The sequence below is a fragment of the Erpetoichthys calabaricus genome, chromosome 2 (assembly GCF_900747795.2).
Source record: "Erpetoichthys calabaricus chromosome 2, fErpCal1.3, whole genome shotgun sequence".
Taxonomy (NCBI): domain Eukaryota; kingdom Metazoa; phylum Chordata; class Cladistia; order Polypteriformes; family Polypteridae; genus Erpetoichthys; species Erpetoichthys calabaricus.
This window is the reverse complement of record NC_041395.2, coordinates 92,075,593-92,091,013: the sequence shown is the minus strand read 5'-3', so window position 1 is coordinate 92,091,013 and position 15,421 is coordinate 92,075,593. Positions and strand designations below refer to the sequence as shown.

The window sequence follows — 15,421 nt, the reverse complement described above, 5'->3', positions numbered from 1 at the left end:
GCATGGTGCTGCGCATACTTAAAAGATCAAACAGCACGTATTGATTTTTGATTGTTTGCTCTGTCTCTCGCTCTGATGGAGGGGGTGTGAGCAGAGGGGCTGTTCGCATACTGGCCTAGAGGATACTGACGCTCTGCTGAAAAATGCTTGCTCCCTTCCTCGCAGCTACTTTGTCCGGCGGTGCTTCGCATACTTAAAAGCCAAACAGCCCTATTGATTTTTGACTGTTTGCTTTTTTCTCTCTCTCTCTCTGATGCGCACTCCTTTGAAGAGGAAGATATGTTTGCATTCTTTTAATTATGAGACGGAACTGTCATCTCTGTCTTGTCATGGAGCACAGTTTAAACTTTTGAAAAAGAGACAAATGTTTGTTTGCAGTGTTTTGAATAACGTTCCTGTGTCTCTACAACCTCCTGTGTTTCTGTGCAAATCTGTGACCCAAGCATGACAATATAAAAATAACCATATAAACATATAGTTTCTACTTCGCGGATTTTCACCTTTCGCGGGGGGGTCTGGAACGCAACCCCCGTGATGGAGGAGGGATTACTGTACTCTAGCTTATATTGGGACAGCAAAGTGATTTTTTTCTTTCATCTTAACAACCTTTTTGTTCAAATGTTAGCAAAATAAATACATCTGAGATGGTCAGAGGAATGGTGAGGATGCAGGGATAGAGTTGGCGAAGGTGGGTGAGTTTAATTACTTGGGATCAACAGTACAGAGTAATGGGGAGTGTGGAAGAGAAATGAAGAAGAGAGTGCAGGCAGGGTGGAGAAGAGTGTCAGTAATGATTTGTGACAGATGGGTACCAGCAAAAAAGAAAGGGAAGGTTTAACACTAGAATTACCAGAGTCTACGAGAAAACTCGTAAATCCAGCCCACCTTAAATCCATTCGCACCTCTCCATTAGTGTCTTTTGTTTTGTAAATGTACATATTAAGACAAGCAGCCTGCTATTCCATCCCCCCCACAGCTGCAGAACGTGCACAAAGTTCTCCCAGCTCATGCCTTGATTGATTATCTGGGAGTGAAGTGCTGGAGTTTTAGAGTGGAAATAATAGATCGTTATTTGGAGCACATACATTTCATGTGTGTTCCATTTCTACAGTAATCTGTGTAAACACATTGTTAAAACAGAAACTTTTTCATATTTTAGTAATAAATGTTACAAAGTGTAGGCATAAACTATAGAATGTGTGAAGCCTGAAGTCCAAAGATCAAATAAACACTTTCACAAAAGGTTCAAGGATGATACAACAGCTTCCGTGGCGTAGCGGTAAGATTTGCTGACTTGTAATCAAGAGTTCAATTCCGACTGCCTCCTATATTTGCCATTTTCAGTAGTGAGCTGCTCTTATTGTTAATATTATACAGTACACACATACATTTGGTTTGTGTCCGTAACAGCCCCCTGTACATTTATAGGACTTGTAAAAGTTACCGTTTTTTTTTCTCACTATTATTCTCTAAGTCATGACCACGATGCATACTACCGCCTCTCCCCTCCATCATTCACAGGTACAAATACCAAAAAAATGAATAGGGCACCCGACATGGTCAGTTCTTAATAACACCCCCTCTCGCAAGTATCACAGCTTGTAAACACTTTTTGTAGCCAGCTAAGATTCTTTCAGTTCTTAATTGATGTATTTTAATCCATTTGTTTTTGCAAAAGGCTTCTAGTCAAGATTCTTCGGCTGCCTTACATTCACTGCTCTTTTGAGATCTATCCACATATTTTCAATGATGTTTAGGTCGGGATACTGTGAGGGCCATGGCAAAACCATCAGTTTATGCCTCTTGAGGTTTTCCATTGTAGACTTTGAGGTATGTTTCAGTTAATTATCTTATTGTAGGCCCAACCCATGCTTAATAGTTGGAGAGGTGTTGTTTTCCTGGAATTCAGCACAATATTTCTCCAAACACACCTTTTCACATTATGGCCAAAAAGTTCTATTTTGACTTCATCAGTCCACAGGACTTGTTTTCAAAATGAATCAGGCTTATTTAGATGTTTATTTTCAAATTTCAGGTGCTGCATTTTGTGGCTGGGACACAGGAAAGGTTTTCTTCTGCTGACTACCATCAAGGTCATATTTGTTCATGTGTTGCTGCAAAGTAGAACAGTGCACCACCACTTCAGAGTCTGCTAAATCTTTCTGAATGTCTTTTGCAGTTACATGGGGTTTATTTATTTGCCTTTCTAGCTATGTATTGAACAGTTCTTTCAGAAAGTTTTCTTGGTCTTACAGACCTCAACTTGACCCTCACCATTCCTGTTAACTGTCATTACCTAATAACATTAAGAATGACTACCTGAAAATTCTTCACTATCATTGTTTAGCCTTGTCATGATTTGTGAACATTAATTGTTCATTTTTCTGAGTGCTAGGCAGTTGCTTAGAGGAGCCTATGGCTGCTGATTGTAGAAACAACGTTTGAGGAGTCAGAGAACTTATATAGCTTTGCAATTTGCATCACCTGGGGTTTCCTAACAATAACTGTGAACAAGCCATAGCTTGAGGTAAGTTCTTGGTAAAAGTTCTCTGAAACCTTAAATATCTTGGGGTGCCCAAACTTTTGCAAGGTGCTCCTTTCCTTTTTTCACTGTACAATTGCACAAAAAAAAAACAAACAATACAATAATCTTGCATAAAATGCTGAAATGAAATTTGTCATCTTTAACTTTATGCTTTTTGGTGATCAGGTCATCTTCTGCTGACTTAACTATTCACATAGTAACAGACATTTTAAGCAAGGTTTCCCAAACTTTTGCATGCCATTGTATACGAGTGGCTTGTGCATGCTCCTTCCCAGCATTTTGACTAACTTGTAATGAGGGGCTGTTGGACTAGTAAAAGAGGAAAATATAAAAAAAAAAAATATTTATGAAGTAATCTCTCTCAAGGTAAGTTTGAAACAGTTGCATAGAATGTTTCAAGGGAGACAGATTTGCTAATGCTGTTCAATGAGAGATTTACAAATTTTAGATCCTTGTATAGCACACTATATTTGAGCTATCCCAACAAAAAATGAACACTCCTAACAATAAGTGCGTCAAAAATCTGTCCACTGGGAGATGAGCTTTTTTCATGTGGACAGACAGACTTATAGATATGGCTATCATAACTAGGTGACTTTTGCATTTATTCACACCTAAAAAACAAACACAATGATATACTGTATCTGTCCAATCTCATGCAAGAAGTACCTAGGGAAAAAAAAATCAGAATGTCTTGTACTATCTTACACACCCAACTCATAAAAGCTATCAGTCAAAGTCCTTAAAATGGTCATTAAAATCATTAAAATTATCTAGATCTTCCTCAAGCATATAAAGCAAAAAATAATGAAACATAATAAATGCATAATGTTAATGTCATAAAACAAAATAAAACAGTATGTGATAACTTTATCAGTTTTTTTTATAGAAAGTGATATTGATTTTAACAGAAAAAAATTACATAAAAATGGTTTATATGATTAAGCCACTATGTTTCTATTATGAAAGTGGTGGATCGGTCCTTAGACCTATCTTATTTTTATTTTATATGCTTCCTCTGCCTCAAATCATCATTTTTATGCCAACGATATTCAGTTTTGTTATCCTTTTAAGCCAAAATAAATACACAAATTATCTTCTTTGGTCAACTGAAGGAGATCAATATTTGGCTACTGGTTAACTACGTAAAGTTAAATGCCCAGGAAAATGAGTTTTTATTCTTTACCCATCCTGATCTATACCCAGCAGTTACTCAAAAAACTTTCTACTATCTCCACCTCTTTTCATTCATCCCTTCGTAATTTAGGTGTCATATTTGATCAATCCCCGAGTTACGATGCACATGTCTGGTGTCTCAGTCGTTGTTGCTTTTTCATTTAAGAAACTTATCCAAGTTGAGATCTGTTGTTACCAGGGCTATGATGGAAATGCTTGTCAATGCTTTCATTTCATCACATCTGGATTATTACAATTTCCTCTTTACCTGTCTAAGTAAAGCTGGTTTATCTCGTCTACAGACTGTCCAAAATGCAGCTGCTTGTATGGCAAGCTGAATTAACATTTAGAGATATCTCAAAATGAATTTTAAGATATCTGGAAATGCATTTTAGATATCTCAAACTGAATTACAGATATCTAAAAATGCACCTATTTTAAGATATCTAAAAACCATTTTATAATATCTCAAATAGATTTCAAGATATCTTGAAATGATATGCTGTACATTTTGAAATATATGAAATGCATTTTAAGATATCATAAATGCAATTTGAGATATCTCGAAATAGGTTCCTGTGCATTTTGAGATATCTCAAATACATTTCGAGATATCTTAAAATAACTTCCTGTAAAATTTCCTATTCTTTGAATGGGACTTCCTGTCTATTTTAAGATATCTCAAAATGTATTTGAGATATCTTGAAATGCACAGGAAGTTATTTTAAGATATCTGAAAATATATTTGAGATATCTTAAAATGTGCAGGAAGTTATGTTGAGATATCTAAAAATGCATTTATTTTAGGATATAAATATAATTAAGATATCTCAAAAAGCATTTAAGATAACTTAAAATTCACTGTTGTTTGAGATATCTAAAATACATTTTTAGATATCTAAAATTAATTTCATGTCTTAAAATGGGTCTCTGCTCCATTTCAGATATCTAACAATGCATTCCAAGATATCTCAAATTGTATTTCAAGATATCTAAAATGCATTTTAAGATATCTTTAAAAGGACACTCAATTATTTCAAGATATCTCGATAGCATTTTCAGATATCTACAATACAATTTAAGATATCTGAAATACATTTCCAGATATCTCAAAACAGCTTCCTGTACATTTTCAGATATCTCAAATACATTTTCAGATATCTCAAAATCACTTCCTGCTCATTTCAAGACATCTCAAATACATTTTAAGATATAATAAATAATAAACAAGAAGTCCCACTGAATAGGCAGTTTTATAGGAAATTATCTTGAGATATCTTGAAATGCATGAAAGTTCAATTTAAGATATCTGAAAATTCATTTGAGATATCTTGAAATGCATTTGAGATATCTTAAAATGTATTGCAGATATCTTAAAATGTATTGCAGATATCTTAAAATGTGAAGGAAATTATTTTAAGATATCTCAAAGCTAGTTTTAGATATCTTAAAAAGTAAATTACATTTTAAGATATCTGAAATTCATTTTGAGATATCTCTAAATGTTAATTTGGCTTGCCATATGCCTGGCTTTTAACATGTTCAAACAAAAGGACTTGCATCCCCCCAATTTCACACTCTCTACATTGGATCCCAGTGTAATTTAGGATCCAGTTCAAAATTCTGGTACTCACTTACACAGTTTTGTATGGTCAAGCTCTCCAATATATCACAAACCTCCTTCAGCATCACACCTCTGGCCATGCTCTGAGATCTGTTAAGTTAGATCTTCTCTCGTTTCCTTGTACCAGATTAAAGACATGTTGGGATTGTGCAATTCAACCCATTGATCCCAAATTATACAACAGTTTTCCACTGACATTGAGATCAGCAGAATCTATTAAACTGTTTAAGTGTTAACATAAGACGCATCTGTTCAGACAGGCATTTGGGATTTTCTTTTTTTTTTTTTTTAATATATTGTTCTTGTTTTGTATTTTGCTTTGATATTTCATTTTATTTTGTATTTTATTGCTTAGTGATTTGTGACTTTTGTCTGTGATAGGTGCTGTATAAAAAAAGTTTTACTTAATAATATATGCACAACTGTTAATCTCTTATTTTGTGTCCTATTCAAGAGCAGTATTATTAAAAATGCAAAGGTATTTGAATCCTCTGTTTCACCGATGAACAAATAGTGTTGTCAGAATTATTCAGATTTGTCAGAATTCTTCCAGATCAACTATTGGCAAGAAAGCAAGCACACCATTTTTTGAACTGCAAGAGATCATAAACCTTGAAAAATACATTATTTGATGTAGTCATATGTAAATAATATTGCACTGGCCATTAAATGTATAGTACCAAACCCCTAAAAACAGAATGAATACAATGGTGACTGACATCTTAGAAATTTGTAAACATACTAAGGTAAATACAAATTAAGGATTAAACAGACATAAATTACCTGTGTAGATAATGTTGGACACATTTCCCAAACGGCCTTCTAAACAGCTCTGTTTCTGTTTGGTAAAAAATGGTGAATCTTGCTGATCACCATGGCTGCATTCTGAAGGATGAGAAAAGGCAAGGTCTGTAAGATCCCTTTGCAGCTGGTGATGGTTGTTGCGAAATGCCAGCCTTTCTACCATGTTGAACTGTTCCAGCTAATGAGAGAAATGGAAAAATGATAACAATGGTGCAAAATATTTTTTTTTTTGGTTTTAAATGACATTTACTTGCTTGGTACAACTTTAAAACAAGAAAGATAAGTATATATATGTATGGCTTCCAAATGACAAAAATTTAATTTGTTTACTTTGATTTATCAGTCAAACTTTACTTTATTTAGACCCATCCATAGAATGCATCATAACAAAGTTTTTTAAAGAACAAATGATACATTTTTCAAATAAAACGTTAATTAAACAGTTGAAAATAAATAATAAAATGTAGCCTAGTATATATGTCATAGCATGAAAAGACTCTCATATCACTTCCTGATGTTTCTTTGAAAGAAATGGTTCTTTAAAATAACTGCTCTTCAATATGTGCTCCCAGTGGTCTAAAAGTGTAGATTTTAAAATATACCATAAATGTTCTTTATCAGAGCATGTTTTGTCACTAAGAACTCACTAACTGCCATCATTAATTCAATGAGATTCCGTTTGCTGGTACCTTTTATATCCACAGTGGGAATGTCCTGGTGGACTAACTTGTACACATCATTTGCATATGTGCAATGTTTGTACTTATTCTCATTCTCTAACATGAACTATCCATCCTGAGGGTTTCAGACCACTGTGACTCTTTTTTTCAGTTTATATAGCTTTAATGGCCAGCAGTGTAGGTTAACTTCTCTCTAAGTAGCTACAAAAAGGTAATAAATTAATCATCTATCTGAAATGCATCACCATTGTTAGTGGAATCTGCTGCATTCATAACATTAGATACTGACACAAGAAACACAGGCACTTATAATTGCCAGTGCAGCTGTATAGTTTATAACTTATGTCTGGCTAGAAAACACATTTTGTGTAGTGAAGTTATAAGAAGACAATGAAACATTAGTATGTGACCCACATATGCATATATCAAAAAAGCAGGATTTCCAGGAACATTGCCTAGGAAATGTAACCAGGTCAAGGCCCAATAATACTCCTAGGAATTTCCCAGGATGGAAAATTGTCAAATAAAGCAAGCAAAGTGTCAAAGAGTCCTTATTTATGGTTGGCTGATGCTGTTGCAAATGAGCCAATCACTAAAATAATAGAATAATTTAGATAAGAAAATGACATTCAGTTGAAGAATGCCCAGCCAATCCTATTTGATTCTCCAAAATAATACTGAATTTAGATTTGAAGGTCTTCAAAGTCCTGCTCTCTACTGCACTACTTAATAATTTACACCAAGTGATTACAAATGTTTGGGTGAAGAATAACCTAGCTTTTGTCAAAATTTGCTCTTAATAAGGTTCAGATTGTGTTCCCATATTGTTGTTGAAGAATTTGTTTTAAAAAGTGTTTGCTGTACTAATTTGTTTCATAATTTTTAACTCTTTAGTTATGTCACATTTTAATCTCTGCTTAAACAGAAAAGGTCTTTAAAATTTTCCTCATAGTTTATACCTCTCAATCCTGGAATTTGCGAAGTTCCTCTTCTCTTGACTTTCTCTAGCACTATTATTTGTAATATGAAGACCAACACAGTATTACAGGTGAGGCTTCACTTGTGAGATAGACAGCTTAAGCATAACCTCCTTTGATTTGCACTCTGCCCATTGTGCTGTATAATCTAACATCCTTCTCAATCACTTCTGTACACTGTATGAATGTAGATAATGATGAGTACACCATGACTACTAGATCCTTCTCATGAAGTGTATGTTCAAGTTTCAAACCTCCCATTCTGCATTCTAATTTAACATTGTACTTCTTATGTTTAATAATTACATTAAATTTGATCAGCCACATACAGTACTTATCTTGTGTGCTGATAAATCAAACGTTTGCAAAGCTTTCATGTAGCTAAAAACTTTATTTTCTTGGGTTAGATTTTTAAAAATGTCTGAAAACTGACCAGATTTCGAAATAGTGGAGCTAATCCAGGTGGAGCATTGCATCTCTTTCACACTAACCCTATTTGTTATCAACTAAGGGAGATGGGTATTGGGCACCAGTCTTGTGGATATTCAGCTTAATCTAGCTTTTCCCAATAGTAAAGGTATAGTAACAAGCATTTCTTACTGATGGCCCAGTTTATCAGTAATAGATTACAACCAGGAAGTTTTTGCTCAAGATAACTGGTCAATAATTAGCATACAGAGGTTTGGAAGTACAGGTTTTCTCCAGAGACAGAGAGTCTTACATTGTGTTCCCTTCTGGGAGTACAGATGTGAGACCTGCCTGGAAGAGAGGATAGGCTTTTGGATAGAGCAGGGGTGGACCCATGTTGTCACTGTCCATGTTCGAAACAAATGACATATATAAGGGCAGGCTGTCACTTCTGCAATCCAAATTTAAAGAGTTACAAATCAGGCTGGGAAACAGAACTGAGAAAGTAGTTTTCTTCCAAGTTCTGCCTGTGCCACGCACCAGTACAGGAAAAAATTGAGGAGATTAGAAAGGTTGATGCATAGCTCAAATCTTGGTGTAAGATAGAAGGGTATAGGTTTATGGGGAATTGGGACTCCTTTTAATGTATTGCACTTGAACCAGAGAGACACCAATGTTTTGGGTAGGTGTATTAGGGTTAGTGGCGGGGGGTTTAAGACATGCCATGTTTAAAATGGTACATGAAGGGTTGAAAAATAGTATAAAAACAATTATGTATACTACAATCTATCTCATATGATGGAATATGGTTCTGAAAGGTGCATTGTTAGTTGAATTCATTTTTTTTTTTTAATTTTATTTATTAATTTTATTGTAATCATTCCATACACATAGATCAATTTATAACAAAAAGAAAAAAAAATTGAAGACAAATCGAACCCCACCCCTGAGAAGGAGAGCTTAGCCAAAGGAGAATTGCTTAGGGCTTTTTAATAAGGCAACAATAAACAAAATAAAGGAAGGAATATATATAGGTAAATAAAAAAAATGGAGAAGGAAAATAAATGCGGCAATAGTAATTTCTCTTATTCTAAAATAATATTGATTAGATCCTGCCAGGTTTTGAAAAAATTCTGTACAGATCTTCTAACTGAGAATTAGATTTTTTCCAATTTCAAATAATATAAGACATCGGTTTCCCACTGACTTATCAGAGGAGAGTTAGGATTCTTCCAATTTAACAAAATAAGTCAGAATGCCAAAAGTGTAGTGAATGCAATCACCGTTTGCTTGTCCTTCTCCACTTCAAGTCCATCTGGAAGAACACTGAACACAGCTGTTAGTGGGTTAGGAGGGATTGTGATACCAAGGCACTTAAAGATTTTGGTCCAAAATGATGTTAGTTTGGTGCAGGCCCAAAACATGTGACCCAGTGAGGCAGGAGCTTGGTTGCAGCGTTCGCAGGTTGGATCTTGCCCTGGAAACATTTTGAGTTGAATTCATTTTTGATTAAACGTGCTGACGTATATTAAAAAAGCAGGGGGGTGTGCCACTGTGTCTGATGTAATTTTCACTGTGCCGACTTTACAAAGCACCACATCTGTATCGCTGCACTCCATGCACAGCATGCAGTGAAATCCCAGAGAGAGCCAGCAACACATATGGATGTGCCTTTGTGTCATTTCCCCCCTAACACTAACCAACCAGACGCAAGTTACCCTAACTTAACCTAACATTAACATACTACACACATCACATAAATTAATAATCATTATTGAAATACAGTAATAATAATACATTAATAACAATATTAATACTGTAATACCATTGCTTATGACAGAGTTTAAACGTTATTCAGTTTCATTTATTGTATCTCTATGGAAGCTTTGCCTTTAAAGTGCCACATTGTTAGTCAAGATGTTGTTAACACAGTCATGACTCTAATGTAAATACTAGCCCAAAGTTTAAATGCAAAAGTAAAATAAGTGACAGATTAAAAACACTTCCCTAAATGATAAAAGTGTATTAAATAAAACAAGTATGGTTGGGGTTGTATGTAGCAATAATAAAGCAATAAGAGAAATCTTGCTAAATAAAAAATATGGGGATGTAAAACATAGATGGGTACACATTTTTAGGAAGGAGAGACAGAACAGAAAAGGAGGGGGCAGAAGAGAAAATGAGTGGAGTTTGTCATTGAAGTAAAACAGAATTTAAATGAGTGTCTTCTTCAGTTGGATGATGAGCTCTATCCTTATGAGGACATCTGCATCCGTCTGGAAAGCATTAGGGAAAGAGGCCTTATTTTAGGAATGTGCTATAGACCCCCAATACAGACAGTCCTTTCAATGCTCATTTGTTTAATAATATTACACAGGTAAGTTTACAGGGAGCTATTATAGACATGGGGAACTTTGACTACCTGAATATTAACTTAGGCAGGCAGTGCAGTGTAGTGGTTAAGGCTCTGGACTTAAAGGTTATGTGTTCAAATACCGCTAATGACACTTTCTGACCACAAGCAAATCACTTGACTTGCCTTTGCTCCAATTGGAAAACCAAAACAAATGTAACCAATTGTATCATAAATGCTGCAAGTCACCTTGGATAAAGGTGTCAGCCAAATAAATAAATGTAAATGTAACAGGGCTAACAAAATGTCTTATCTGATCTTTGAATCTGTAAATGCTGCCAAGCATGGGCTGGACCATAAAGCTCCCTTACATTTTAAATTTAGATAGTAAATTGTCCCTTTGAGGATTAATAAAGTATATCAAAAAATTAAACTGATATTACTTTATGGTGTATATTATTCTCCAGTAGAAAGGGTGAAGATAAATGCCAACTACAGATTATATTACATATAGTATGGTGGTTTGATTTTACTTTAGTATATTTGTGTCGTGGGTTCTTCTATACCCATGGGTGTCACCCTTTTGCAGGTCTCGGAACTTATCCCCCATGAAGAAGGTATTATGTTACTGTATGGAAAAGGATACTTTCTGATATTTTTTTAGACTTCTCCATTAATGCTGAAGTAATTTACAAATAAGCAATCTGAACTGATGTGAATTAATTTTTGCAGTATAACTGCGATGTGCCTACAATTTGCATGTTGCTTCCTGCCTGGTAGCAAAGCAATGTGGGAAAAACTACATGTGGTGGCATGGACTAAAACATACAGTTACCCACCCATAACCACCATGTTGATTGTTAGGTTTTTGAGTTCTTTCCATAGAACAATATTTGACCAATGACATCACTAATACACTCTTTTCTGGTGATTTACATTAAAACAAGTGCATTGTTTCTCATACTGATTTTTTTCAAAGCTTTTGCATGAAGAAATACTTTTTCACTATTATAATATAGAAAATCATGACTTTTTTTGATAATATCATTTTCAGACCTGTTTAATTCAGTTTAACATAAAATAGATTGAGGAAGAACAGTGGCTAAGTTTTTTTACATAAACAACACTGTTTGTGAGAGTTTAAATTAAATAGTAATACATCCAGATACAAATACAAAACTTGCACCAGTTGGGTTTCTTCCATTTATTAAAATTTATATAAAAATGGGTACATTGTTTCCCATAACAATTTTTTCAAAGCTATTACATGAAAGAGAATGTTTCAATATTAAAGGAAATAAAATTGTGACTGTTCTCCAAGGAGTGCTCATAGCTGTCAAAACATGTTTCAATAATATATTGCCCATTCTATATGGTTTTCACTGAACAGGCAACATGGAACAAGGAATGGGAATGCATAGAAATGGCAATCGGATTCCGACAGGACAATTTTTATTAAAAAAAAATTGGAACTGACCAGCAGAAACCCAATTGGTACAACTCTACCATTACTATATTGATTATATAGTATTGTGTTTATTTTGGAGTTTCTCATTGACAGTGATGTTAATGTAATAAATTCAGCACTCAAACACCAGTCTTTGTCAAAGTACTTTTCTGTTGAAATGTATTAAACAAATCTGAAAATGATATTTTTCTAAAATAAATAAGTAAAATTGCACTCCATAGTTATGGTTCTTTTGTGCACTTTTAAGGGTCTCATACCTTTACCTAATATAACAGGTGATATATAAACATAGTCGAGAAAATTACCCTGGTATGTGTGAACAAACAAATCTTGGTAAATTCCTAGAATGGTTAATATTTCAGTGACATACAGTACAAGAACTAGTATGTCAAAAAGAAGGTAAATTACATTGCAGTGACAGTGGAACTTATATGTAAGCAGTCACCTGATGAGTTAAAGACTGTTCCTGTGGCACTCCCTCCTGTAGATTCATGTATGGATCATCAAGCAGAGAACCCAGAAGTGAAGAATCCTACAATGAAAAGATAACATTTTAGTTAAGAGTAAGTTGAGTAAGAAATTAAATGCATTTGCTTCAACATTGCACAAACAAAAGTTCATCACTTTAAAAAAATGATAATTGTGCAACCAAAGATTTAATCGTCTTAATGGAAAAATATCATCCAATGTTTAAAACAGTTGTGAAATCATATACATCAGCAAGCATGTACATTTCAAAAATAATGTCCCTGGGTATTTTTAGTACCAGCTGAGACATTCTGAATATCTTAAAGATTCCATCTGTCTTTTAATAAACTTCTAATAAAAATAGGCACATTTAATTCCATTCATTCATTATGAAACATGTTTAACCATGTTCAGTGTCACGGGTGACCATGTCTATCTAGCATTGCTTTCAAGGCAGGAATCAATCCTGGACAGGGTATAAGGAAAAAGGGGACCAGTATAGGGCTGGTAATAAATCCAATAGTCACAAGGAAAGAGAACCCATGCACACATGCAGAAAATGTGCAATATCAAAACACACATAAGTGCATGTGCCTCAATTTAAACCCAGACCTCTGGGGCTGTAAAGTAGCTACTTGTCACTATGCAATTACAAAAAAACAGTTTTACCTTCCTTATTAGAGCTTGAAAATGACCCAGAGGCAGAATGAACCTCATAGCTTTCAAAGTACTGGACTATTATATCATGAGCTACATAGAGAGAGGCTTCAAATTTCTGCACTGAGATGCAACTTCTGCATTGTAAACCACATACAAATGAAAACTGACATTTATAAAAATTTGCCTAATATTTTAGAAATGCAACCATTTCATACACACACTATACGATACAGCTGTACAATTTTCTTTGTATCCTAATATTTAAACCTATGTTACATTTTCTATAACACAAGCAATACATGTGGATAAGCTTCTAGATTCCTACATGAATTGCTTCTAAAATGTGATCTGACCTTCATCTACATTATCCTAACAGAAAGTCTGATTATACAGATACCAAGCACAAAGTTACACACTATGGTGTTTTTATTGGACATATTGTTTAAATATTCATGGTCAACACTGGAAAAAAACATGTCAACTTCTACATTTGATTGCACCTCCCTTAGCAATTATAAACTCAATTAAACTCTAAACTATATTTTGCTGCCGATAAGATCTATGAAAAGTTTAGGAGCTTTTTGGGCCCTTTTTTTTAATAGAGCTGCATGAACACCTTGCTTTAGAATATGCCCTTACATTTCTTGCAACAGGATTATGTTTTGGCCATGCTAAAATGTAGAACTTCTGCATTGGATTAATATTTGGGGTCAATGTGACACTGCATGACCCAACAGCTTTTGAGCTTAAGATCAAAAACAGTTGCCCCGATATTCTCTATTCTCTAATTTCCTGATACAACTTGGAATATATAATTTCTTCAATTATTAAAATCTTTCATATATTTGAGGAAGCAAATAGTACCATGATGCTTCACAGCTTGGATAAAGTTTTGATGTTGACAAGCAGTGTTTTGTTTGCACTGAAGATAACATTGTGTACTTTGACCAAAAAGTTGAATGGTTGTTTCATCTGTCACAAATTACTGTTCCAGTAATGTCTTCAGAAAACCTGAAACAAGCAGCAATGTTCACTTTTTTAGGAAAGCAGTTGTTCTCTTCCCTTTTATTTCAGACCCCAGGTTCAGGTGTGATGTGTAAGCAGAAGAGACGTTTTAGACAACTGTCACAATAGCATTCACTGTCACCTCCTGGAGCATTCTATATCATGATCTTTGTAGGATATCCACTCCTAGGGAAAGTAGTAATGGTGAAAAAGTTCCTCCTTTTGCAGACTATTTACTTGACTACAGGCTAACTGAGGCCTAGGTTTTCATGAGCTTTTGTAGTCCTTTCCTGCATCCTCTTGTGTAAAGGTTAACATAATTTCCACAATCAATCTTAAACATTTAAAAAATATTTAATAAACATATGAATTGTATGTCTGTGTTGGCTATTTGCACGATCAGGTTATCTTTTAAAATTATCATCAGAAGTAAATCATTACACTTAAATCAGACTTAAATGAAGGCAGACAAATGTCTCAAATAATGAGGTCAGAGGTACCCGCTGAGGTTAAAGAAACGATAACTTACATTATACATATTTAGATCCGTGACACACTGATTAAACTGGGAGCTAGGAGGCAGAATCTCAAACATTGGTTGCAAATGTTGCTGATGATCTTGTGAATGCTGCTGATGGTCATTTAAATGCTGATTTTGTGGTCCCAACTGTACATTGACCAACTGTTGCTGCTCCTGAGGAAATGTCTTATGAGATTGCTGAAAAGACTGAGGCAGCTGTGATGGCTGCTGAACTGGTTGACTAGTGTGTGGATTTGGCAAAACTGGTTGTACTGGCTGAAGAGGTGTTGGATGCCCTTGTTGTCCACCTTGCTGTTGCTGATGGACGGCTAAAGGCTTGTGTGCTTGACTGTAAGAATAAGGAGGCAGTCGCTGATCCATTGGCTGTTTACTGGTGTCCAAAGGAACGCCCTGTAGGAGTAATAAGAATGAAAAATGTATTATTTTCAGCAAAAAAGAGCAAAACATATTAATACACAAATAAAAAATAATTTTTGCAATGCATCCTACCATATTTTTTACTCTCTCTAAGCTTTAAATAATGCCAGGTGTACAAAACATGTTCCCCCTCATATAATAAAAGTCTATCTGACAATTTACATATTCATTTTTGATTAGTTTATGCTTACTTTTTACATGTTTGATTTGATTTAGACAGTAATCATACACACATCAGAACAGGAGCTGCTACACATACTACCAAGCGTATCTGAATCAAGTGCAATGATGGTCT

General features: G+C 34.6%; 1 protein-coding gene across 5 annotated transcripts in view; it reads right to left on the bottom strand.

The window, feature by feature from the left end:
- LOC114646118 (CREB-regulated transcription coactivator 2-like) overlaps positions 1-15,421 on the bottom strand; it is a 365,689-nt gene that overhangs the window by 20,867 nt on the left and 329,401 nt on the right. For all 5 annotated transcript variants that reach the window (XM_051922804.1, XM_051922805.1, XM_028794111.2 and 2 more), the window contains 3 exons: positions 14,698-15,099; positions 12,481-12,567; positions 6,129-6,327 (listed from right to left, as the gene is read on the bottom strand). In XM_051922804.1, the coding sequence (XP_051778764.1) occupies positions 6,129-6,327; positions 12,481-12,567; positions 14,698-15,099 (688 nt within the window). The remainder of the gene's footprint in view (positions 1-6,128; positions 6,328-12,480; positions 12,568-14,697; positions 15,100-15,421) is intronic.